The sequence below is a fragment of the Culex quinquefasciatus genome, chromosome 3 (genome assembly GCF_015732765.1).
Source record: "Culex quinquefasciatus strain JHB chromosome 3, VPISU_Cqui_1.0_pri_paternal, whole genome shotgun sequence".
In the NCBI taxonomy this organism is placed as follows: domain Eukaryota; kingdom Metazoa; phylum Arthropoda; class Insecta; order Diptera; family Culicidae; genus Culex; species Culex quinquefasciatus.
In genome coordinates this window covers 189,096,067-189,121,291 of record NC_051863.1, presented here as the reverse complement: position 1 = coordinate 189,121,291, position 25,225 = coordinate 189,096,067, and the positions used below count along the sequence as shown (strand labels likewise).

The 25,225-nt window shown below is 34.9% G+C and overlaps 1 protein-coding gene across 4 annotated transcripts in view; it reads right to left on the bottom strand.

The window, feature by feature from the left end:
• The window catches only part of LOC6051597 (rap guanine nucleotide exchange factor 4), a 356,238-nt gene that overhangs the window by 5,925 nt on the left and 325,088 nt on the right, over window positions 1-25,225 (bottom strand). For all 4 annotated transcript variants that reach the window (XM_038266004.1, XM_038266005.1, XM_038266006.1 and 1 more), the window contains 4 exons: window positions 22,269-22,522; window positions 22,026-22,196; window positions 1,736-1,869; window positions 1,217-1,387 (listed from right to left, as the gene is read on the bottom strand). In XM_038266004.1, the coding sequence (XP_038121932.1) occupies window positions 1,217-1,387; window positions 1,736-1,869; window positions 22,026-22,196; window positions 22,269-22,522 (730 nt within the window). The remainder of the gene's footprint in view (window positions 1-1,216; window positions 1,388-1,735; window positions 1,870-22,025; window positions 22,197-22,268; window positions 22,523-25,225) is intronic.

Sequence of the window (25,225 nt, the reverse complement as noted above, 5' to 3'; positions counted from 1 at the left end):
TCAAAAGATGCAGATTTTTGAATTTTCATACATCTTTTTTGTATGGACAGCTGCAGAATTTGTATGAAAAATTATATGAACAAACTAATGATGCAAAATGGCTTCTTTGGGCATACCGAAGGCACCAAAAAAGTTTCAGTCGGATTAAAAAATACAAAAAAATCGATTGCCCGAAATCAGGGAGAACTGTTCATCGTCGGCAAAATTGTAGATTATGGTTAGGATTGTTTTTAAATTATGAAAAGTGATTGTTGAAAAGTGTCGTAGAAGCGTCATTTTGTTTGCAAAGATCGGATTTGAATCTTGGAAATCATTGGTTCGACTTCAAAACGGCCGAACATGAAATCATGTCTTGATTCCAAAATTTCCAAGACATTTTACAATCCAGAGGTCGTGAGTTCGATTCTCGTACCGGGATGTACTCTTTTAAGGGATCTGACTTTGTCTAGCCAGACAGGAATCAAACCCGTCACCTTCCTCTTACAAGGCGAAACCCGTAACCTAACGGCCACGGCAGCTCAGCAAAAAAACCCTTAAATACGATGTATCTCAGCACTCAACTGAGAAAAACCAACTTTTCACACATTTTAAGCTTCAAGAGACTGCACTAGGCTAGACGTCGAAGATCAGCAGTCCGCAAAGTTTAAAAATTAAAATTAGAGAAAAAAATTGCGGCGTTTTAAAGCACGATTTGGAGAGGTAAACAATTCGAAAATTGCTAGGTGTTTTTGTGAATTGCATTTTTTTAACATCGTTTTAATTATTTCTCTGGATTATGCCTTCTACAATCTACAAATGGCTTTTTTTTGGTAGAAATTGAACCGATCTTTCGAAAAAATATTGTTTTCGTTGTAATAAAAATTCCTTCCAAGAACACTTGCTACGTTTCCGAAACCATTTAGCCTTATTGAATATCATAAAGAAAGCTGCTGATTCCATCAGCTTTTCCACTTTGGCTGCCGCAAAGCAATATCTGTTGCTTCGTGGAAATTGCTCCAGCACCGGATAGCACATCAATCACCTGTTCAGCAATGTTTTTTTTTACTTTCCACACCGATGAAAGTTGATCACTTTCCCCATCCCACCAATACAAACGGATATTTGCATGTTAAACACCTTTCCGAAGCAAAAAAAAATAACCCCTTTTCACCATCAGGGTCAACCGGGCCTCCCCGGCAATTTTCGGTGACAGAGCTCGTGGTGATTGATGCCTTACCGGTACGCTCGGTGGTTCCGGCTGGGGTCGATCAGCGCCTCGTACTCGGAGAACAGCTTCCGGAACTTGGACGGCAGCTTGTCCCAGGTTTGCGTCAGCCGCGACACCGCCATGTTCGAGAGGCCCATCACGATGGCGAAGAAGGCGTTCAGGTTCTGGTACTCTTTGCAGCTGGTGATGGAAAAAGTTTGAAATAATCAGTTTGAAATTGATGGAAAGTTATAGGACACTATTTTGCAGAGTTACTTCCAATCATATGGAGTTGCGGTCTTCGAGAAAACTGCTCGAATTCTGTACACTCAACTCCTCTCGTTTGACACTTTTTTAGTTTGTACCCCGTTGGTTGGTCAAAGTCAAACTAAAAAGTGACGAACTGTCACTTTTTACACGGCGCTTACGCACACTATCAAAACACACGTTTGATAGTGTGTGTGAACTCCGTGTAAAAGGGATGTCAAACTAAAAAGTGACCCCGTTCGTTTGACAACAGTTGAGTGTAGTAAAACGCAAAATACTTACAACGCGGCCAGCTTGATGAACTTCTTCACCAGCGACATCCGCTTGGTCAGGTTGGACGTCGAGACGATCTCCGTCACGACCCAGTACTGGATCTCGTTGAAGCGCCGGATGAAAACGTCCAGGTTGGAAGTTATCTGAAAATTAAGAGAGAGAGCAAACAAAGAAAAACATAATTGCAGGGAGGAAAAAGGAACGAGGTCAGCGCTCATCGGGGCGGAACGCAAATTAAACGTCATTCTTTATCCCGTTGGGGAGAAAGCAAACTGGATTAAGTATATTGAGGGCAGTAATCGAGTAAAATTGTGACCTCCTTTCAGAGTATGGTGTGCGGAACGTTGACGGTAATTATGCTGGGAGCAGTCACCAGCCAGCAGCACTCTGCCAGAAGAAAGACAAGCTCAAAGTGCTAATTGAATGTGCAATTTGAGCGCAGTTCAAGATGGAAAACATACTAATTTGTCACTAGACATTATGGGTGTGAATTTTCACATAGTAGAAAGCACTAGCGTGCCAGGCTTTTTGAGCAAGGTGGGGCAATAATATAGACGTTTTGAAAAATACGTCATTTGTGGACACTCCCTGACCAAATTTAGAACAAATTTCTGAGGATGGTGGGGCAATTGCCCCATGTTGCCCCACCCTGTGCATGCTAGTGGTAGAAAGGGTGAAGTGCAATTCTGCTTAATATAGAGAGAAATAATCGTATTTTGATAAATTAAATAGCATGAGTGTGCAAACTTGCTTTAACACAAATATTATTTTAATGTTTGAAGTTATGGTCGATGAGATCAAAATTTATAGAAAAACCAAGGTATGATTTAAATTTTTCAGTAAAAACTATTTGTAACTATAATAATTGCCTTAATAGAGTCTGGACTACACTAAAATAAAAAAAAGTATCATATTACTAAAATCTAGGAATGCCTCTTTTCCATATTTAGTAGATACCCAAAAAACCCAATTACTACACTCCTGGGAATTCCCGGGACAAAAATCCTGGGATTTTTCCAAAACCGGGAATTCCCGAATCCCGGAATTTTTTTATAATTTGTCCCGGGAATTCCCGAAATTGAAAAAAAAAATCAAATTTTGGCCCTGAAACATTTTTTGTAGAAATACATTAATAGTTGAATACATAATAATCAATATATCAATATATCAGCAATAATTTGGCTTATTAGTGAAAATTGTTAAATTTGAGTTTACAAGATTTACAAAATCCTAGTGTTTTAAATATTTTTTTATTCATCTCTCTATATTTTTAAAAGACTGGTTATTACATTTATAAATATAAATAATTTTAAAAATTAGAAAAATATATTATACTATACAGACCTTAGTCTCGGTTATTCCCAGTTGGCCAAATCAGAATAAAAAATATATATATATTTTTTTAAATTTTGTTTCAAGGGGTTACATGCATCTAGAAAATGCAAAAAAAACTTATTACAGAAAATTTATTAAATCCACTTGAAGGATGATCACTCCTGAAAGTTTCATGAAGATATTTTATTATTGAACTGAGTAAGAGACGATTTAAGCACAAAATTTTGCCATGCGCAAAGCAAACTGTCAAACTTTGTGAACATTTTTTTCTTAAGATAGGATGGACCAAATTGGCTGAAATTGTGGAGAAGACTCACAATACCTCCCGTGTGCATGACGATGCCCGATTTTTGAATTTTGCATATTTAAGAAATGCAAGTATCAAAACCTCTCTAGCTTTTACATGAAAAACATAAAAATATTTTTATCTTATTTAAAAATAAACTTCTTTGAATATCGGCCTTATTCAGGCACAAAAATCCAGTTTAACGAGTGTTCACCAAAATTATGAGCCGAATTCCCGAGATTTTAAAAATATTTTTCCCGTTTCCCGGGAAATTCAAAACCCTGGAAAATTGGATCGGCATACGAGAGGATAAAGAGCACGATTCGGTACCCGCATAAAAAAGTACCATATAAAAACTTTTTTTCATATGGTAATTGAACTTTAAACTATATTGTTACTACCATTTCCAAAAATGTTTGACTACTATTTTAAAAATGGTATTTATATGGTTGGCATGAATTTTTACTATCTCACAAATGGTTTAACCATCTGGCATAAGGGTGGTTAGCAATGGTAACCTTAAAAACTCAGTACTATTTTCGTCAAAAACTGTTTGTTGTATGGTAAATAAATGGTTTAAGTACTATTTGGCAAAAAGTAACCTTAAATCAAACAGTTCACAAATAGTTTAATATAGTTAAATTTTAATTTTGGGAAATTGAAAAAACGATTTCACAAATAGTTACCATTTCTCAAAGTGTCATTGTATGATCCAATATGGTAATCAAATGGTAATTTTTTATCCGGGTAGTAAAATGGTACTGTGTGCGGACTGAGAGGATAAATCCCGAAATAGAGGAGAAAAGCAATTCGCGACAAAATTTTGAGGCTAGGAATTTTGACAGGTATGATTTTCATAAAGTATTTGTCTCCTTTTCTCTCCCACAGTAAACTGAGGACAATGTAGCTATCAAACCAGTCCAAAATGTTAAAGTCACTCACAAAATGAACTTTGAGTGATTTGAGTTCATTTATGACGTCACGATTTTCTCCTCTATTACCGAGATGGGTTCATCTTCAAATAAAGTTCATCTATCAAAAAATAAAAAAGTACCGGTACCGAGATTCGAACCCAAGACCTTTCGACGCATTGAACCGTGCCTTTGCCGTATGGGCCACCATGGTTCGGTGGCTAAGTGGCGGTCATTTGTCCATATAAACCACTCAATAGGATGAACTGTTCCAATGAACGAATGAACACGCGAGAGGACTATACCCTCGCAAAATAGCACTTTCCTCACGTTTCTTTTTGTGAAGACTATCCCCTCGTTCTTTAACTTTGGGTGTAGAAATCTTTGTTTTTTTTCCTTTTCGAAGAGAAAACAATCTGGTGGAAGGCAAGATATGGCCAGATTTTCATCGGAACTTGCATTCCGACGATTTTAAAAAATCCCCTGTGGCCGAATATTAACGAAAACTGTTGCTCTTGACAAGATATGAAGTACAAAGATCCGCCATGATAAGACAGTACAGAATTGGCCACAGGAACCATGTTCCGGGACCCCAAACACAAACTTCACAAACACTCTAGTACCAACAGCTCTGATCGTTGAGAAAATTCAATAAGGGGGAGGATTAATTTTCAATCCTTCAAATGAACCGGCGCAGACTCCAAATATTTCTATCAAGACGTGCGTATAAGTTGGTGGGGGTGACTCAATAACAACTCAAGGTGAGTTCGACGTTCCGAGAAAAACGCGTTTTAATGTTTGGCCTTGAATAAACAAACACGAAAGCACGCAATGTCAACAATAACAAACACGATTTGTTTGGCTGACCATTATGTGCACTGTCCAGAAGTTTGGTTGAAGTTGGTTGCTGGAGTCCCGAGTTATAATTGCAAAAGTTTACGGTAGTCTAACTAGGTACGTGCGTCAAACGCGTTCTGACCTGAAATACCTTTGGCCAGTTGTCGCACTTACATCAATTTTCAGGGAGTGACAAGATAGCACGACAAGATTGACACTACTTTCATACGTGAAGTTTTTTTTTGCCTGGAGTGAAAGTCAAAAGGTGAGGCATTGTGAGCTGCACAAAATGGCGTTCTTAACCCAACTTGACCCAAAATGCACGTACGACAAGTTAGCATGACGGCGACGAGCTGGGAGAATGCGCCAAATTCGAACACGAATATTAAGCAAATTATTTCACGAATTTCTTAATAATTTTTGAAGAAAGTTTAGGTAATCAATGTAATTTTAGAATTTTGTAGTTCTTACACCAGTTCACGCGCAAAAAATAAGCCTCTCACTTTCCGCCGATTTCCATCCTGACGAGGAGCCGGTTGGAAATCCGATACTTTTTTCTTCCCCGCTCAAACACGTCAACATCGATTGCGCACTGATGCGTGTTTCGGGGAATATTTACATTCGATCCAGAACCAGTAATTGAATTGGTACCGTCATCGGTGAACGAGTGGGTGGGTGCGTTCGACGTTCCCGGGATTTACTTCCAAACTGGTGGTGGCGACATTTTTGGAACCGTGGCAATGTGGGGTGAGATGGGGATCTGTTTTTTTTGCCTTCCTCACTGAGGTAAGGCTATAATCCTGCTCGAAAAATGAACTTTTGAAAAACAGCTCGTAGACCTATATTCATGTATACCTATCGACTCAGAATCGAAAACTGAACAAATGTCTGTGTGTGTGTGTGTATGTGTGTGCGTATTCCCCTTGGTGCTCAAAATTCTTGCCAAGTTTTCTCGGCACTGGCTGATGGGATTTGAGTCAAATAAGTTGCATTCGATCCGGTTTGGTGCCCCATACTGCACTATTGAATTGTTTGAAGATCCGATAAGTAGTTCAAAAGTTATGTATAAAAAAGTGTCAGAGTTGCGAATCGGATCTCACATAAATGCATGTAAACTACATCCAGACCCATCACCCGACCCATCGTTGGTTAGGTTATCAAAAGACCTTTCCAACGAGTCCAAAACATTGAAGTTCTGGCAACCCTGTCTCGAGTTATGACCACTTAAGTGGTATTTATGTACTTTTTTGAAGCCGGATCTCACTTAAATGTATGTAAACTATGTCCGGATCCATCATCCAGCCCATCGTTGGATAGGTCATCAAAAGACCTTTCCAATGAGTCCAAAACATTGAAGATCTGGCAGCCCTGTCTCAAGTTATTACCACTTAAGTGATATTTATGTACTTTTTTGATGCCGGACCTCACTTAAATGTATGTAAACTATGTCCGGATCCATCATCCAGCCCATCTTTGGATAGGTAATCGAAAAACCTTTCTAATGAGTCTAATACATTGAAGATCTGGCAACCCTGTCTCAAGTTATGACCACTTAAGTGATATTTATGTACTTTTTTGATGCCGGATCTCACTTAAATGTATGTAAACTATGTCCGGATCCATCTTCCGACCGATCGTTGGTTAGGTAATCAAAAGACCTTTCTAATGAGTCCAAAACATTGAAGATCAGACAATGCTCAGTCTCAAGTTATGACCGCTTAAGTGACATTTGTGTATTTTTTTTATTGAGAAACAAGCCTTACCTGACAAAGTTCGTTCTGCCTTTTTTTTCGTTTGTTGACGTTTTTGACTTTTTTGCTTATTCAGCCTCCTGTGATCAAAACTTAATTTAAACCTTTCCCATACAATCTGCAAATTTTCCGGAATCGGTTGTAACTTTTTGGCACTCACGAACTTACCATACGAACCCAACGCAAGAAAGAGCACCTCGATCGGACGTTCCGTGTTGAATTGATTCTCGTTCGAACAAAACCGTCGAAATTTTGTATATATATGAAAGATAGATAGAATTTGTTTCCAAACCCATCATATCACCAAATGTTGGTAAAAAGTGAGGAAGGCAACAACCACATAGGTGGATTAAGTTAGTTTTTTCTTCAATATTTGCAGTATTTGATTTCATCTGAACGAGTTTCAATGGATTGCTAATACTGGGAATGAAATTTGTCTACTCTTTTTTTTTGTAAGCTTAAGGAATTAAATTTTCACACCCCTTTTGCGTGGTAGATTTATAAAATGGAAAACGTCGAAAAGGATTACATTCGCATTTTTCGAAACGGTTTCGCTAGATTAATCCGGTTATGTGCGCTCGATTGGGTAACATGATGGCTGAGATTTGGAATGAATACATCGTAAGCAAAATAGTCATTGCTTTCTTCACATATTAAAAAATCCATTAAGCTTTAAATCAACCTAACCTCAAAATGGAACCCATTATAATAACCATAACCACACCGACATCGTCATCATCATTAGTGGTCTGAAGCCTTTTCCACCGCTTTGGCCTCGCAAGAAAAGGGGGGAGGGGGGGGGGGGCGTTTATTGCCAGTTTCGACAGTCATAAAATTTGACTGATTGGAAAATCCAAACCGCATTGATTGGTCGCCACGACACCGGAAAATGAGCGCTTTTCGTGCGAAACACACTAATTCCCCCGGTCGTTTTGGTCGTTTCATCATTGCCATTTTCTTAAGAAGAATTGGGAAATTCTCCAGAGAAACGCAATTATTTTTTTTTTCATTTTTTGTAGACAAGATATTTTATACGAAAAAAAACACGCTTAAAAATGAAGTTTTGGGTTATTCACCACACATAACCTTCGGACGCCTAGCAGAAACTTGCAATAGAGACCACAAAAGACCCGGGGGTCGTTAAGTGGATTGCTTTGCTTTGTATGATTTATTGATTACCCCAATTTAGACCGAAAAATTGACATGAGTAGTATAATCTGATACTAGAAAAGAAGTAAAGTTTTTTTTTTTACTTTTATTATTATTACTTTATTGAATTCAATCAAATCTTTACATTCGGCTTACACTACCCTAATGAACTTTTGTTCTTTTAAAGGGGAGTGAGATAATGCGATTCAAAACATTAAAATTACTTTAACGGGGTAGAAAGTTGTTAATATCACTGCGAATTTTCAGTACCATTTCTTGCTTGAGTTTAGTCAGCGTTGTTGCTTCCTTGATACTTCCAGGTAATCTGTTGAAGACGTTCGGGCCACAAATCGGAGTTTATCCCAAGGGAATGATGGAAAGAGAGGAATCACAAATCCGTATAAATAATTTCAAGATTGTTTAGGTGTAAACCGAAAACGCGATCAAAAATTAAAGTGGAAGAATAAGGCTTTTAACTGCTTATTTAATTGTCGGTGTACAGGCCGCCGCACTGTTTTATCATTTTCTGACGTACATTCAATTTTGCAGTCCAAAACCAGTCATTGAATTGAAAAAATAAAATTCTTTTTCAAATTTTCTTTTCTTGATTTGTGTGCACCTACGTCGAAGACCAAGATTGTTTACTTTTTGCTCTTTGGTCTGACAGTCTTGGTCTGACAGATTTGGTCTGACAGCTTTATCATGGATTTTGGTCTGGTCTAGGCGAGGGATAGGACACAGCACCTTCCTGGTTTATCCATAATCCATCGTAGTTGATCTATCTTAGCGCACGATAAAGGCAAATTCAAATGCACATTAAAATATACCACATCATCATCACCATCAGAAAAATGTGTGATATTGTCTCTTAAAATGTGTATATTTACATCTCTTTATGTGCAATTTTACCAATTCCACGGAAATTTATGTAAAATTACATCTAGAAAGAGATAAAATTCAACAATCAAATTATTCAACCTTCCAAAATTCAACTTTTTTCACTGTGTACAGTTCTTTTGGAAGGATCAGTCAAAGAAATGCATGAACCCTTTACGACAGTGTTTCTCAACCTTTTTCGTTTCATTCCCCCCTTGGCTAATTTTCATGAACTCCATTCCCCCCTTAAATTTGGAACAAATTTCATAATTTAAGATAAAATTGTTATCATAAGACTGAAGTTTAAATAAAAAAACAAAGATCTTGCAAAAGATATAAATATGCAGTTTGTGAAATAAACTTCACAATGTAGTCCAAAATTAATAAAACTTTCATTCAGAGAGATTTTTTCACATATAGTTAAAATAATCTGGATGTGAAAGAAACGTTTGAAAAGTTTATAAAAAAAGTATAATTTGAGCAAACTTAAATTAACTGGTTATATTTATGATTTTGAAAAAATATTCCAATTTTAAGCGATGAGTGCAGTTCAGTTATCTTCAACATTTGTATATTTTTCATAAACCAACTGTTCCTGATTGAATTTTTTGATTAAAATTCAAGTGCTTCCCAGAAAAAATTCCGAGTTTGTTTTCGTGTATGAATCTATACAGAACTGACAATAATCATAATACTTTTAAAAAAATCAAGATGAGAGCACTCACAAAAAATGTAAAATCTACTGTTCGAAATTCAATGCAAAAACTTTCAGAATTTCTAAACTCAATTTTATTCTTCAAAGAACTGTTAAATTTTAGGAGAGTATAAAAACAATCTTTTAGAAATAGAACAAAAACATGAAAAAATGTGTTTACAAATACTTCTATAAGTTTTTTTTTGAATTTTTCTTACTCTTGCTAGTGCCTTAGTTAAAGAAATAATTGTTCCAAAATGGATTATGATGCAACACACAGCTGAAAGGAACTTCAAAACTCTGTTATGTCCTTCAAAATAACTCATTGTATCATGATTATTCACCAATAAAACCAAATTGAATTGAATTGAATGTGTTTACAAACCCATTCTATTTTGTAAAAACAGCTAATGTTTGAAAAGGTAAAAAAAAACCCTAAGGACTTTTATTTAAAAGTTCTAATATTCTTTCCAATTCGATAGATTGATTGAATGTTCTAGACATGGATTATTTTTGCAAGCTCGTTGTTAAAAGGCATTCCATTTCTATTGCATCCCCATTCCCCCAAGAATGGCCAAATTCCCCCAGGGGGGAATTCCTCACCGGTTGAGAAACACTGCTTTACGATCTTTCAAAGTACCATTGCACTTAAATAAAATGCACAGGAAAAAAAAATCATGGTAACATTACATCTGAGCAGTTCTCTACGAAATCGGTCTTTTTTAAGAATTTTAATTTCTGTATTTTTTAATCCGACTGAAACTATTTTGGTGCCTTCGGTATGCCCAAAGAAGCCATTTTGCATCATTAGTAAAAAATGAAAAACTGCGACTATTTTCAAAAAAGTTACCTAAAAATGACCTTAACTTGAAAACGATGCATTTAATCAAAATTTCACTGAAGTAGTTTTTGATTGCAAATTTGATTTTACATCAAAAAATGAAGTTGAAAAATATTTCGATTTTTTGAAAAAATCAGTATTGATTCAAAAATTCAAACTCGGTCAAAGATTTTTTGCACAATCTGAAAATTTCTGAAAAATTGGCATTTAATGTCCTCTAAAACATATCAAAAAATAAAAAAAAATAGTGTTTTTTTTGCAAATTAAGTTTTAGTGACAAAAAAATAAATAAAAAACCACCAAATAAATTTTACCGTGTATCCATATCCATACCTACATCTTTGCCGAAGACACCAAACCGATCAAAAAATTCCTACAAAAGATACAGATTTTTGAATTTTCATACATTATTTTTGTATGGACACCTGCCAAATTTGTATGGAAAATTATATGGACAAACTAATGATGCAAAATGGCTTCTTTGGGCATACCGAAGGCACCAAAAAAGTTTCAGTCGGATTAAAAAATACAAAAAAAATCGAATGACCAAAATCTGAGAGAACTGCTCATCTGGGAAGGGGTACAACTGTTATGTCAGAAAAAAACTTTTTTTCGTAAAATCGCGATAACTCGTGATGTTTACAAGTAAACCCCTTATGTTTGTATATCAAAATTTCTGTCATTTTCTGTTTACAACTTTGTAGAATATATTTACAATCTAAAAATTAACCCTGCAAAATAAGAAAAAAGACACATTTAAAATGATAAAAAAAATATCTAAATGAAAAAATACCCTTCCGGGTCAATGCAGATTCGAAAAGTACATTAAATTTCCCATCAAAGACATGTTCCAACATTTTTTACAGTCATGTAACGAAAAATGGGAGAAATTTTAAAACTATTTTGTTTTTTTTTTATGTAAAATACGTTTTTTCGGAATTCTGAGTACGCCATCAAATTGGGCGTCTAATTTTACATAAAAGTCCCTTTGACACCAAATTTCTATCTCATCACCGTTTCAGGCTGCAAATGATTGAAAAACACATCTTTTTTTCGCATGTTCAAAAATGAAAGGGGTCGTACCGGCCCTCCGTCACGAGATATCAGGGACAAAAGTTACCCCTTAGGACAATGTTTCACGCAAATCGAAGTGGGTCTGGGCAACTGCTGTGTGAGTTGGATTTTGGAAGGTTGATTTTGAGGTAAAATTACATTTTTTTCCTTCCCAGATGTTATATTACCATGATTTGTTTACTGTGTACTACACACTTTTTTTGACACATGTCAGCATTCTCAGCAAAAATGTGAGCATGATTTTATTATATGCGCAATTTTATCTCAATTTTGGGACTCAATTATGCTATTATCAAATATGAGATTTCTAGAATAATTTTAGGAACACAGGTAAAAATGTGTAAATTTGAATGGTTTAATTTTGGAAGATTGAATATTTCCTCTTTTACGATGTAATTTTACCTCAATTTAGGCTGAAAATGTGTCACTACATCAAAAAAGTGTTAAAATTACACATTTTCAGAGGTAAATTTACACATTTTTGATGATGACATGATTGTTTTACTGTGAAATTAATCGGTGATTCGTGCTGAAAAACCGAACAATAATGCAGACAGCACAGTCAAAAATATGCATTGATCATATTTCAAGTGAGAACTCTGCCATATTTTGTGTTAGAAAAAGAATGTAATATCACCTCAAAAATGTGTAAATTTACATCTTCTAATGTGTGATTTTACTTATTCCATATAAATTGAAATGATGATACATTTTGTGTAACATGACCTAAAAATAATGTGTAGTTTATTTTTTTGTAAAATTTCCCCTTTTCAAAAAAACAACGTAAATTATATTGAAATAACACAATCTAACAAAGTTAGATCCCTAGCTAAATTTCTATAACGTAGAAAATTAAATCAAATCAAATTAACTTAACTTAACTTTTATTTTAAAAAGTGATTAGTTTTAAACGATTTTTTGACAATAGTTATATATATTTGATTTTAATGTTTGCTTCAAAAACTTGAATTTATGTGTGCTAGGTACAAGTTATAAGCTTGACTGTAGCTGAGAGATCGAAACTACGGAAACTTGGATCAATTTCTTTATGTCCCTTGAAAAATGTTAAAAAGGATAAGACTTTACAATCTTTTCAGATTTAAAAAAAGGTAGAAATAAATGCTTTTCCATTGAAAAAATAAATAAATAAATAAAACAAAAAAAAGTACAAGCAATCATGCTCTTTCTTCCAGAGAAGCAAGAGGATGCAAGAAATCAAACAATTTTAATGATTTAATGCGGTTTTTCTTTGCTGTCAAAGGTGGTTTCTGTGGAAAGAGGAAAACTTTGAAGCATGCTGGTGACGACCCACCACAACGATGATGAGAAGGATGAGCTGCGGTTGAATGTTTTTTTTTTTTGCTTTCTGCTTCAACCTGGCACTCAAGCTAATTTATAACTTTTTAAAAAGCTAATAAGCAATCACTAATGAGGCTGTGCCGGTTTCTTTCAAGAGTTTCGCGTGGCAATGGGTAATTACGGGGGAGTTGCGTCGAAAACAAATTTATTATTTTTTTTTTCGCAAAAGTTACTTTACGTTTAAATAAAACTCATTTCCAGCGCTAAATGGGTGAGTTGGCAAAGGTAATAAAAGTTATAAAAAAAAGTACATAAAAACACATCAGTAACAGCTGGCTTGAATTGCACATATTTCCCTTTCATTAAGCTTTGATGGCAGTCATCCATCGCGTTACTCGTTAGAACGACCAGCTAAAACCCACCCCACCAGCAGTGTCTGTAAAAACCGGGAAAGTGGGAAACTGTAAAACAGGCTTTAGCAACACTAGACTGCATCGAACGTGGGTGATTGACGCGGATAGCGATTTTTCAGTGCCCCTCCCCTTCCCTTTCCCACCCTTTTTCCAGGCGAAACTGAATGTATACACGGTAATTTGATTAATTGCACACGGCAAGAATATCGGGGAGGTGGAAAACTCGTTCGACGCTCGTGTCAATTTGACTAGAGTAAAACCAATTAGTTAGCGAGTGAAATATGTTTCAGATTCATTGTATTGGATTACTTTGCTGAATTGATTCGACTAGTCTTGTGTTGCAAAGGCATGCCGAGCAGAAATAATTCCCTTTTTTATGTTAAAGTTGCATGCAGAGTAATTTTGTAGATTTTCGACAATTTTATGGAAGTTTAAATTTGTGTATTTTTGTATTTTTGTATTTTTGTATTTTTGTATTTTTGTATTTTTGTATTTTTGTATTTTTGTATTTTTGTATTTTTGTATTTTTGTATTTTTGTATTTTTGTATTTTTGTATTTTTGTATTTTTGTATTTTTGTATTTTTGTATTTTTGTATTTTTGTATTTTTGTATTTTGTATTTTTGTATTTTTGTATTTTTGTATTTTTGTATTTTTGTATTTTTGTATTTTTGTATTTTTGTATTTTTGTATTTTTGTATTTTTGTATTTTGTATTTTTGTATTTTTGTATTTTTGTATTTTTGTATTTTTGTATTTTTGTATTTTTGTATTTTGTATTTTTGTATTTTTGTATTTTTGTATTTTTGTATTTTGTATTTTTGTATTTTTGTATTTTGTATTTTTGTATTTTTGTATTTTTGTATTTTGTATTTTTGTATTTTGTATTTTTGTATTTTTGTATTTTTGTATTTTTGTATTTTTGTATTTTTGTATTTTTGTATTTTTGTATTTTTGTATTTTTGTATTTTTGTATTTTTGTATTTTTGTATTTTGTATTTTTGTATTTTTGTATTTTGTATTTTTGTATTTTTGTATTTTTGTATTTTTGTATTTTTGTATTTTGTATTTTTGTATTTTTGTATTTTTGTATTTTTGTATTTTTGTATTTTTGTATTTTGTATTTTTGTATTTTTGTATTTTTGTATTTTTGTATTTTTGTATTTTTGTATTTTTGTATTTTGTATTTTGTATTTTTGTATTTTTGTATTTTTGTATTTTTGTATTTTTGTATTTTTGTATTTTTGTATTTTTGTATTTTTGTATTTTTGTATTTTATTATTTTTGTATTTTTGTATTTTTGTATTTTTGTATTTTATTATTTTTGTATTTTTGTATTTTTGTATTTTTGTATTTTTGTATTTTTGTATTTTTGTATTTTTGTATTTTTGTATTTTTGTATTTTTGTATTTTTGTATTTTTGTATTTTTGTATTTTTGTATTTTTGTATTTTTGTATTTTTGTATTTTTGTATTTTGTATTTTTGTATTTTTGTATTTTTGTATTTTTGTATTTTTGTATTTTTGTATTTTTGTATTTTTGTATTTTTGTATTTTTGTATTTTTATTTTCTATTTTGTATTTTTGTATTTTGTATTTTGTATTTTTGTATTTTTGTATTTTTGTATTTTTGTATTTTTGTATTTTTGTATTTTTGTATTTTTGTATTTTTGTATTTTGTATTTTTGTATTTTTGTATTTTTGTATTTTTGTATTTTTGTATTTTTGTATTTTTGTATTTTTGTATTTTTGTATTTTTGTATTTTTGTATTTTTGTATTTTTGTATTTTTGTATTTTTGTATTTTTGTATTTTTGTATTTTTGTATTTTTGTATTTTTGTGTTTTTGATGATAAATTCAGCAGCAAAAAAAAAATCGTAATCACGAACTAAATTTAATCTACCTCAACAGATTCAATATTGCTCCTTGGGCCGAACGCTGCTGACTGCTGCTTTCAATTACCGTCAACAAGGACAACGAGAAGAAAGGACTCAATTTAATTTTCATTTATGCCACCCTTTTCTTGTAACGGTCTGCCGGTTAGTCGTTGGACCCCCCCGGCAGTATCATCACCGGCTGAGATTCCTTCTTGAATTTCCAATATTCTTTTCGCTTTTTTTTATCTCGAGTACTTTCTCCTTTCATTGTCCATCACCGGCAGACTTCAAGAGCCAACCCAGAGTGTACGCAAATTGTCTTTTGTAGCTCTTGCTTTTCCGAGAACAAGAAATTTTCCAAAACGGGGGCAAAAACATCAAATCGGTTCCTTTTGAGCAGATGAGTTGGACGATGGTTTCGATGTGCGTGTCTGGTTGTGTCCTACAGTCAGAAATCTGTGCAGTGTCGCCCACCCTTAATTACTTCTTTGTTTTTCGCTTAGAGTGTAAAAGTTTTTCCTCGTCGTCAATGGGTGGAGCTTTTAACTGGAAAGGAGAGGGGTAGAAAGTTTTCCTTTTCACAGGTTCGGCTTCATCTGGCAATTACGTGCCGTTTTATGCTGCTGCTGCTGCCGCCGCCATCAGAACATTGAAATGTGAAAGTTTTGCCCAAGTAAATGGGGATTAATTAACGGTCCGCCCTCTTCTGCACGACTTCTTCACTGGGGCGAGATGATAGCGGTGCCCTGGTAGAATATCGTGTAAATTGCGTCGACCAGCAGATGGTGCTGAGTGATTAGTGTTTCATTGGAAGTGATTTCAGAGTGAATTGGAAAGTTGGTTCTGGTTTGGAGGAACATATCAGTAACACGATATTGGTTGAGGCTTAAAAAGTACTAACTGTCAAAATTTAATCGAGAGCCGACCAAGATACGGGTCTTAGTTAATAAGTCAATCAACAATATTTTTTTTGCATATTCTCAAATTGACCCAAATACATTTAATGGTTGTAATTAAAGTGCCGTATAGAAAGTGGGGACACGAGAAACTGAGAATCCAGCGATTTTTTGTCAAAAAATTGATCACCTCCAAGATCTTACACATAAGGTGCTTACATTCTCTACTTAGTCCATAGGATTTGTCAAAAAATGAACACCATCTATTTAAACGCTTGGTAAAATTTGAGTGACCAACTGTGAGTGGCATTGCATTTTGAGTACCTTTTCCCCACTTTCTATTAGGCACTTTACCAAATACAACTGTTCTTCTTTCCATATTGATACTCTCAGCGTCGAACATAGCCGGACACGTTTGTGTGTTTGCACACTCGCGTTTGACATTCTCCTTTTCTCCTCTTTCAGGCTCGCTTTCACGATCATCCAAACGCAACAGCGTTTAACCACTAAAGCCGTCACGAAACCAATTTCACAAGGAGGGATTTCGGGGAGATTGAGAGACTCAGCGGTGAGAGCGAATATTCAAGTGATAGAGAGAATGCCATCGCTGGGAATCACGAGACACAGGAAGAGAACTCACAAGCAAATCGAAAATATTTTAAAAGATAGGGTAGGGTAGTCATCAATGAGACACTTTTGGTTTTCAAGTATCAACGATTTATGAAATTTTGTCACCAGCATGTTAAATGAGCTTTTTGTTGCATTATCTTTCCTTTAATGTGTTCTAGCATTGACCAAAATATGAGATCGATCCGACATCTACAGCCAAAGTTATTCAACTGTCTCATTGTAGACGCACTTGGCAGGAACAATGAGACAGCTGGCGAACAATGAGACACTCTACGAAAATCAACATTTTCTGGCAAAACATTATGCTTTTGTACTGTTTCATTGCAGGTGACTTGCCTTGAACATTTTAGAGCAATTTTGCCAACATGAAACTTTTATTAACAAAAGTTACACTAAAAAGTATTAAAATTTTGTAAAATCCATAGATTTATATCATATAACTTTGTATTTTTAGTTAAATTAAGTTTAAACGTTATAAATATGCCAAAAATTACATTTAATTCATGGTTTGAAAGATTTCCATCGACTTTGAAAAGTTTAATGAAGAAAAATCAAAGTGTCTCATTGTTACCCAGGGGCTGAAATTAGTGGGGAACAATGAGACAGCCCTGGATTCTGGGTATATTCTAAATTTTGGCCAAACCTAATGAAAGGACATTGTAGTCCAAGTCAATCCCTATGGAACGTCGAAAGAAATTTGAAGAAATATTAGTTTTGGTGTAAATGGCAACCTACGAGCGAAAAAGTATGTTTTGTCCATAATTTACTTTTACCACCACAAAATCAAACATTTATGAATAACTTTTCAAGGGAGCGTCCATAACCAAAGCCACCAATATAGGAGACGTGTATCCAGTAGACACACCTTTCCCCCAAATATGAGCCTGATTGGTTGAAACTACAACATGTGAAGGCCATTTTATCATTGTTCCCCGTGTCTCATTGTTGACTACTTTACCCTGCTTGTAGTCATTCCATGTCGCGTGGTTCAAAAGTGACAACCAGAAATTTCTTGATCTTAATTGATCAAGATCTCAAAAATTGTTGGCAAGATTCGCGGACCTTTTTTTTTATTTGGTCTGGCCATCAAAAATTAAATTGAACATCACAAATTCTGAATTTGGGTCATTCCATGTTAACTGAGCACTCTTTGAGTACAGTTTTTGACTCGACCAAAACCGATTTGAACGAAATCGCAAGTTTGGATGGGATTTTTTTTATATTGGCACTGCCCTGATTTTTGATGATTTAAAAAAAAAACTTTTATTTTTTTAATTTTCGTAACTCTGCAACAATTAGACCAAACAATTTTCTTTTAGTTGCAATTTTTAGGAAATTGTCCAAGTGTGATCATCAAAAAATATTAACCTTCAAATTAGACGTCCAATATCCCGACCTGGAAAAAAAATTACCGGGAATTCCCGGGATTTCCCGTAAAAAATAGTCCTCGTTTCCCGTGAAATTTGTTAATTTCCCGGGAATTCCTGAAATTCAAGTGTAAGTATACATTTTCTTAGTTATTGGAACACTGTTTTTGAAAATTCTCTAGAAAAAATATTAAATCAAGAAACTTTTTCTGATAACATTAATTTCTGAAGCAACTGGAAATAGACCTTGCTTAATGAAAATAAATTATTACAATTCAAGTGTGTAATGCATTTTAAAACACTTTTTCCATTAAAGTGTTAAAACCATGACTCGTAATTTCAATTTTTGTATGTACTTTTTTTATTTTTTGCCCCTCCTCCCCCCCCCCCCCCTCTTCTATGGTCAGAGTCGAGGGACATAAACTCGATAAAATATTTGCAACGGCCTTACAAAGTTATTCGTGTTTCTTAAATTTCTTGAATTTTAAATATTTTAAAATTTCATCAATTTCTCATTAATTTCGCAGGGATTCTTGAGCGTACAAAAAATATCTTTTTTAAGTTCAAATGTTTAATGGAATTCTTAGTGCAATAAATTAAAATAAATTTCAAATGCTCGGTTTAGAAGATTCAAAAATATTTGAAATTTTTTCGTTAAATCTTACATTTTTGAAGACTAATGATTGCATTTCAACTGTACTGTACTGCATTTTCCAATAGTTTTTTCACTGAAATGTTGAAGTTCTGGCTTGTAATTAAAATGTTTATATTTTTTTTACTTTTTTGCCATAAATGCATTTTTAATTAGGATCAGGTAATAAATAGTTTATGGGAAGTGACCAAGAATGTTTCTACTAAACGAAGTTGACTCTATAGCTATAGCTGTCGGCCACCATTGCTAGTACCAACCACTAGTGTCTTCTTCCTTTTTATCTACAAGGACTTCGCCGCCCTGGGCTCCTAAGTGTATGAAAGTATGGCACGGAGCGACGGCGCCGAATACCCATATTTACACAAAGAATTTTAGAGCGCCCGCCGCGGGATTCGAACCGTCGACCTCTGGATTGTGAGTCCAGTGCGCGGTCCGATTGATCCATACGGGCGGAACTGTAAAGAAACTTTTGACAAACTTTGGAAGAATGTGTTAAAATAGGGAGATTATAATAAAAGATAATTATAATAAATTCATGATATACGAGAAACTTTGACATTTAAATTCCACGCCAACCCGTCGATTTTAGGAATCAACCGTGACCCCCCCCCAGCATTTGGACTAGTTATCGCCACTGAGTTGTCATTCTCATCTTAGTGAACTTCTTTGTACACAAGATTTTGGAGTATTGAATCAAAAAATCTAAATTATTCGCTCTACCGTTTGGTTCATTTTTAGAGCAGGATTATAACCCTACCACAGTGAGGAAGGCAAAACTGGCTGATTCAAACGAAACTGATCGCCAAAACAGTATTTTTTCTGAATCAGGAGATTTTTACTGGTTTGTAATGTTCATTTCCGGCTGCGAATTCCTAAATAAAATTTTGGAATCATCGAGCCAAATTGTTCCGTTAGAATAAAATAATTTACAATCGAATCACGAATTTTTGTTCTTCATCTTTAACCTTGTTTTTTCAATCGTTGAGTTCAAATTTTGCCCCCAAAATGCTCCAAAGAGATTTTGAAATTTAAATCCAAGATGGCGGCCAAATAATTCGTATGTCAATTTAGAAAGGCAGCATCAATTCATCTGATGCACATTTTTCAAATATTTACCACCGATCAAGCATTGGCTGCAAAATCCTGCCAAAATCCATTAAAAATTCACCCTCAAGTAAAAAAAAAACCATTCTATTTGCTCCCATCGAACGCATTTCCCGTCTATATCCTGCCACCTCACAGCTGGATATAGATTAGAAGAGCTTTCTCTCTTTTTCCTGTCTGCCAAGTTGACTTTACTGCTTGTTGGAGAACGGAAAAAGCTGCTTCCTCCACTTTTTTTCTTTCTTGGCGTAACAAAACCCGAGTCCTCCAGCGGGAAACCCGAGCGATTTGAAATCTTTTGCTTTTCTGGTTCAACTTTTTTGTTCAAAAAAAAAAAAAAAGAACAGAAAAGTGACTTCCCGGCGACGCTATCCGCGCCCCGTCCAAAAGGACTTTTCGCTGTAAGCTGAGTGAAAAGTTAATTCCCGGGGTTTTCCCTCCGTGTCACTTCGAGGTTCGTTTCAAGTGCTTCATGGCATTGCTGGATTGTACTTTGCAAAGAGAGGGGGAGATTTTCCGCAATTGTTGTACCTTCATGTTGAGTTAGACAACAACTACCAAATTTCTCGAAAGTTTTCCGTTGGCTTGGTGCGGACGGGATTTGCTTTATGTGAGCCGATCTAATTTATGGTGGCACATTTGTTTGCTCGAGAAAGCTGGAACATTTCAACTTTAGATGCAACTTTTTGCCCTCCCCGCGTCCGTCAGAAGAATGCAGTCTCCTTTGGATGGGATAAGGGGAAAGCACAACCAAGTTGTGCAACTCTGCAGGCTCCACCTGCTTGCAATCTTGCATCCTGTGGAGATGAATTTATGGCCCAGGAGTTTCCTCCGACGGAACCGACCGACGACGGTGAAGACAAGCAAAACGATGAATTACTTGAGATGTTGGGTTAAATTTGCACTGGATGCTGTGAGTTGAGATCCAGACGATGTTTGAATGAGAAATGCATGAGATTTGTTGTACTAGTGAAATTAAAGGTAGGTGTAGCCCAACTACATTTAAATGTTGCAGTTTTTTTTTTAACTTTTTGCGCCCAAATGCATGCAATCAAACACCTATCTCCGTCAGAGTTTGATGCTCGATTGAAGCTCCAAAAATACTATTTAGGCTATAAACTTACCAGCAACAGCACCGCCTCGAGTAAGCACGCAAATTTATGCTACTTACTGGCCAAAAAGATCAAATTTAATGCACTTTTGATCATAATTTCTATTTTGCGAGACCATTTATCATCATTTTGTTGGCACACACAGTGACACACGCGAGAAACCCTAAAACTCTTAATGAATATCGCCAAAATCAACTTTTTACTTTCGCTTACTTTTTCACGGCGCTTTCAATACAAAACTGCCCCCAACTTTCGGCAACATGTTCTTTTGCACATTAGTTAGTCACTCACTTAACAAATAATCCCGAAACATGTAAATATTTAGCAAGCGCCATCAAAATAACAAACGTGCCAAGTCTTTTGACAATTGACTTTTGACGACCCATTCCAATCGAAGGCTGAAGTAAACCGAGCGAGAAGCGAAGGCAAAGGGTGGCCACCAACACCACCAGCACGCCTGTTGGAGTGAGCCAGTGATGCCAGGAATTTCATCAATTTTGGCAGCACTAAGCAGACCCAAAAGAGCGCTGGAAGAAAAAAAAGAACTAAGCTGAAAATAGGAAAATGGGCGTGGCCCAATGCACTCGACTGATAAGAATGCATTTGGGTAATTTTTTTTTAAATGCTTGTAAAAGGAATCGAATAACTTTTAGTAAAATTGAAAATAAACAGAAATGATCACAAAAAGTTGCTCTACTCGTTGGTGTACTTGGTTTTAGTAAATTTCAAGGAACCATCCAGATTATACAGCATCATTCAAACACGACCGCTTATTAGGCTTAAAATGGGTATATTTCCCCAATTTCCTCAAAATCAAATTGAGACAATTTCTCAAGCTATAAGCTCAACAAAAAATTTAAATCAAACTCTACTCGAGTCACGACAACGAGAAGTAAATCGCTGACTTTCCCCCAACTATACCGGTGAAATCCCTCTGACTTCACAACTTCCAAAACAGGAAAGCTACGAATTCGATTTTGATATTGGCACAATCCCCCTGATTCTTTGTGGAACGGAAGCGCTTCAAGAAAAAGTTTTGCCTGTTCATTCAACAGCTTGAAACAAATAGCAAGAAAGTGCACTTTTGGGAAATATTTTCTGCTTCCTGACAGGGACCTGTCTTTCGACTGTCGTTTAAGCCAGTTGTGGGTTGCATTCCGCTCTTCCGGCATACAAAATCAAATTTAAAAGCACTCACCTTATTGAAGTGATGCCTTCCGAAGGTGTGATACAGCAGCTCGTACTCGTGCACCGCCCAGAACAGGTCCCAATCGAACAGGGTCATGTGGTAGGCCACGTCCTTGGTCGGCAGCGCCTCAAAGTCCATGTCCAGCGCCTCCGTCGGAAGTTCCTGCTCCGGCAGCGGAGTCTACACCCAAATTCCAAAAAAAAAAAAACTATTTTACCACAAGAACACAAACAGAATTCCCCAATCACCTACCAGTGCGTCCAGGTGGTCCTTCGGCGACACAAACACCCGGCCGCCGAGGCTGAGCGCCGTCGGGATGCTGACGTCGTTGTCCTTGTAGACGGTCCGCTCGCCGTTCGACTTGACCTCGACCAGCAGCAGGTCCTCGGGCATCCGCGCCAGCTGCAGCTTGTCGGCGGCGCACGCCTTGATGACCTCGGCCGTGGCCGCCATCGGGAAGCGCAGCGTGCAGTACGTGTGGTCCGCGCAGTACACCCGGAAGATGACTGGAACGGGAAGGGGGAAGAGAGAGAGAGTTGTTTTAGAGTTTTTAGATTTGAATTTTATTTTGGGTACTCATTTTTCTCCGTGTGCTTTTGTTTTATCAAACTCTGTATTATTTTGGAGTAAAATAGATAACTCACACGCCATGTAGAGTGGGGATAGAGTCGATAAAAATGTTACAAGTTTTAGTGATTTTGGTCATTTAAAAAAAAAATTAGATATTTGGGACATTTTCCTCTTTACAGTGATTCGTCACTTTGGTGATTTTGATGATTTTCGACATTTTTGTGATTTTGATCATTTTTGACATTTTAGTAATTTTAGTCATTTTCGCAATTTTGTCTATTTTGTAGATTTTGCTGATATTGATGATTGTGATAACTTTCGACATTTTGGTGATTTTGATCATTTTTTTACATTTTAGTGATCTTGGATTAGTGCGCTGACCACCGGGACGCACTGTCTTGTTTTTGCATGCTCATTTTCATTTCTTTTGTGTCGCTGTTTGTGTGCTTGGGTGGTTGGTTATTATACATAGGTGAAGGGATTTTATTAAATGATCATTATATTGCATTATTATATTCAATTGATTATATAACCACACTATATTTTACACTTAACACATTAAACAAAACACATATGAAACTATAAACTGGAGCGTTTGGTACGGTATGTCCACGCATCCATCCTCCCCTGTAGATTCTGTGAAATGTGATCCGTTCTCAGAATCCTCTCTGCGGTAAACACAACGTAGTAGGGCTGGCCGCTTTAATTTTTGCAATACATTTTCGGGTGTTCTCGGATGTACTGCAATTATTCATAATGACAAGAAAAGTGCTTGAGGCGTAATCTAATTGCTAGATTTTCCAGCATGCTTTCATCGGACTGGCTGCGTTTGTGTTAGATTAGATTAGATTGGATTAGATTTTTTACATTTTAGTGATCTTGATGATTTAGGTGATTTTCATCATTTCGCCATTTTAATGATTTTGATGATTTTGACGATTTTGCTGATTTTTATCACTTTTGACATTTTATTAATGTTGATAATTTTGAAGATTTTGAATATTTTGATCATTTTTGAAATTTAAGGTGGTATATGGTGTCCCTCACTTTTGGGGCAATGACTGTCAATGATGGTTCTGAATTCAGGGTCCAGAAATAGTAAATTGAAATGAAAAAAAAATATCACTATATGTAAAATGCTTCTACAAACACAAAGAAAACAATTTTTTTATTGAAACATTCTGAATCAGGATTTGAATGTTTTTCTGAAACAAACATGGCCAAATGGCCGATTGCGGATGATGCCTTCCAGCGCCTTAAGTAATTTTGGTCATTTTCGCAATTTTGTTGATTTTGATGATTTTGGTGACATCGATAATTTTCGACAGTTTGGTGATTTTCATCATTTTCGCCATCTAGTGATTTTGATGATTTTTAAGATTTGACCTTTTTTGAGATTTTAGTGATTTGACCATTTTTGCAATTTCGGCGATTTTGTCGATTTTTATGATATTGATGATTTTGGACATTTTGGCGATTTTGATGATTCCAGTGATTTTCATCACTTTTACCATTTTATTGATTTTGACGATTTTGGTGATTTTGATCACTATTGGCATTTTATTGATTTGATGATTTCGGTGATTTTCATCATTTTCACCATTTTAATTATTTTGATCATTTTGACGATTTTTGTGATTTTGATCTTTCTTGACATTTTGTGATTTTGGCCATTTTTGCAATTTTGGTGATTTTGTCGATTTTGTTGAATTTGATGCTGTTGATGATTTCGATAATGTTTGACATGTTGGTTATTTTGATCATTTTTGACATTTAGTGAATTTGGTGATTTTCATTACTTTTGCCATAGTATTGATTTTGACAATTTTGGTGATTTTGATCATTTTTGACATTTTATTGATTTGATGATTTTCATCATTTTGGCCATTTCAATGATTTTGACGATTTTTGTGATTTTGATCATTTTTGACATTTAAGCAATTAAGATATTTTTTGAAATTTAAGTGATTTTGGTCATTTTTGCAATTTTGGCAATTTTGACGATTTTGGTGATTATGATTATATTCGACAGTTTGGTGATTTTTTATTTTTTTCTCAATTCAGCGATTTTGATGATTTTGGCGATTTTAGTGATTTTGACCTTTTTTGAGATTTTAGTGATTTTGGCCATTTTTGCAATTACGACGATTTTGATTATATTGCTGATTTTGGAAATTTTGGTGATTATTATAATTTTGGTGATTTTCATCACTTTTGCCATTTTATTGATTTTGATTTTGTTGATTTTGATCATTTTTGACATTTTATTGATTTGATGATTTCGGTGATTTTCATCATTTTCGTCATTTTAATGATTTTGATGATTTTGACGATTTTTGTGATTTTGATCTTTTTTTGACATTTTAGTGATTTTGGCCATTTTTGCAACTTTGGCGATTTTGTCGATTTTATTGATTTTGTAGATGTTGATGATTTCGAAAATTTTTTACATGTTGGTTATTTTGATCATTTTTGACATTTTAGTATTTTTGGTGATTTTCATTGATTGACGATTTTTGTGATTTTTGGATCATTTTTGACATTTCGGCAATTTTGATGATTTCGGTTATTTTGAAATTTTTTGAAATTTAAGTAATTTTGGTCATTTTTGCAATTTTGACGATTTCGATGATTTTGGT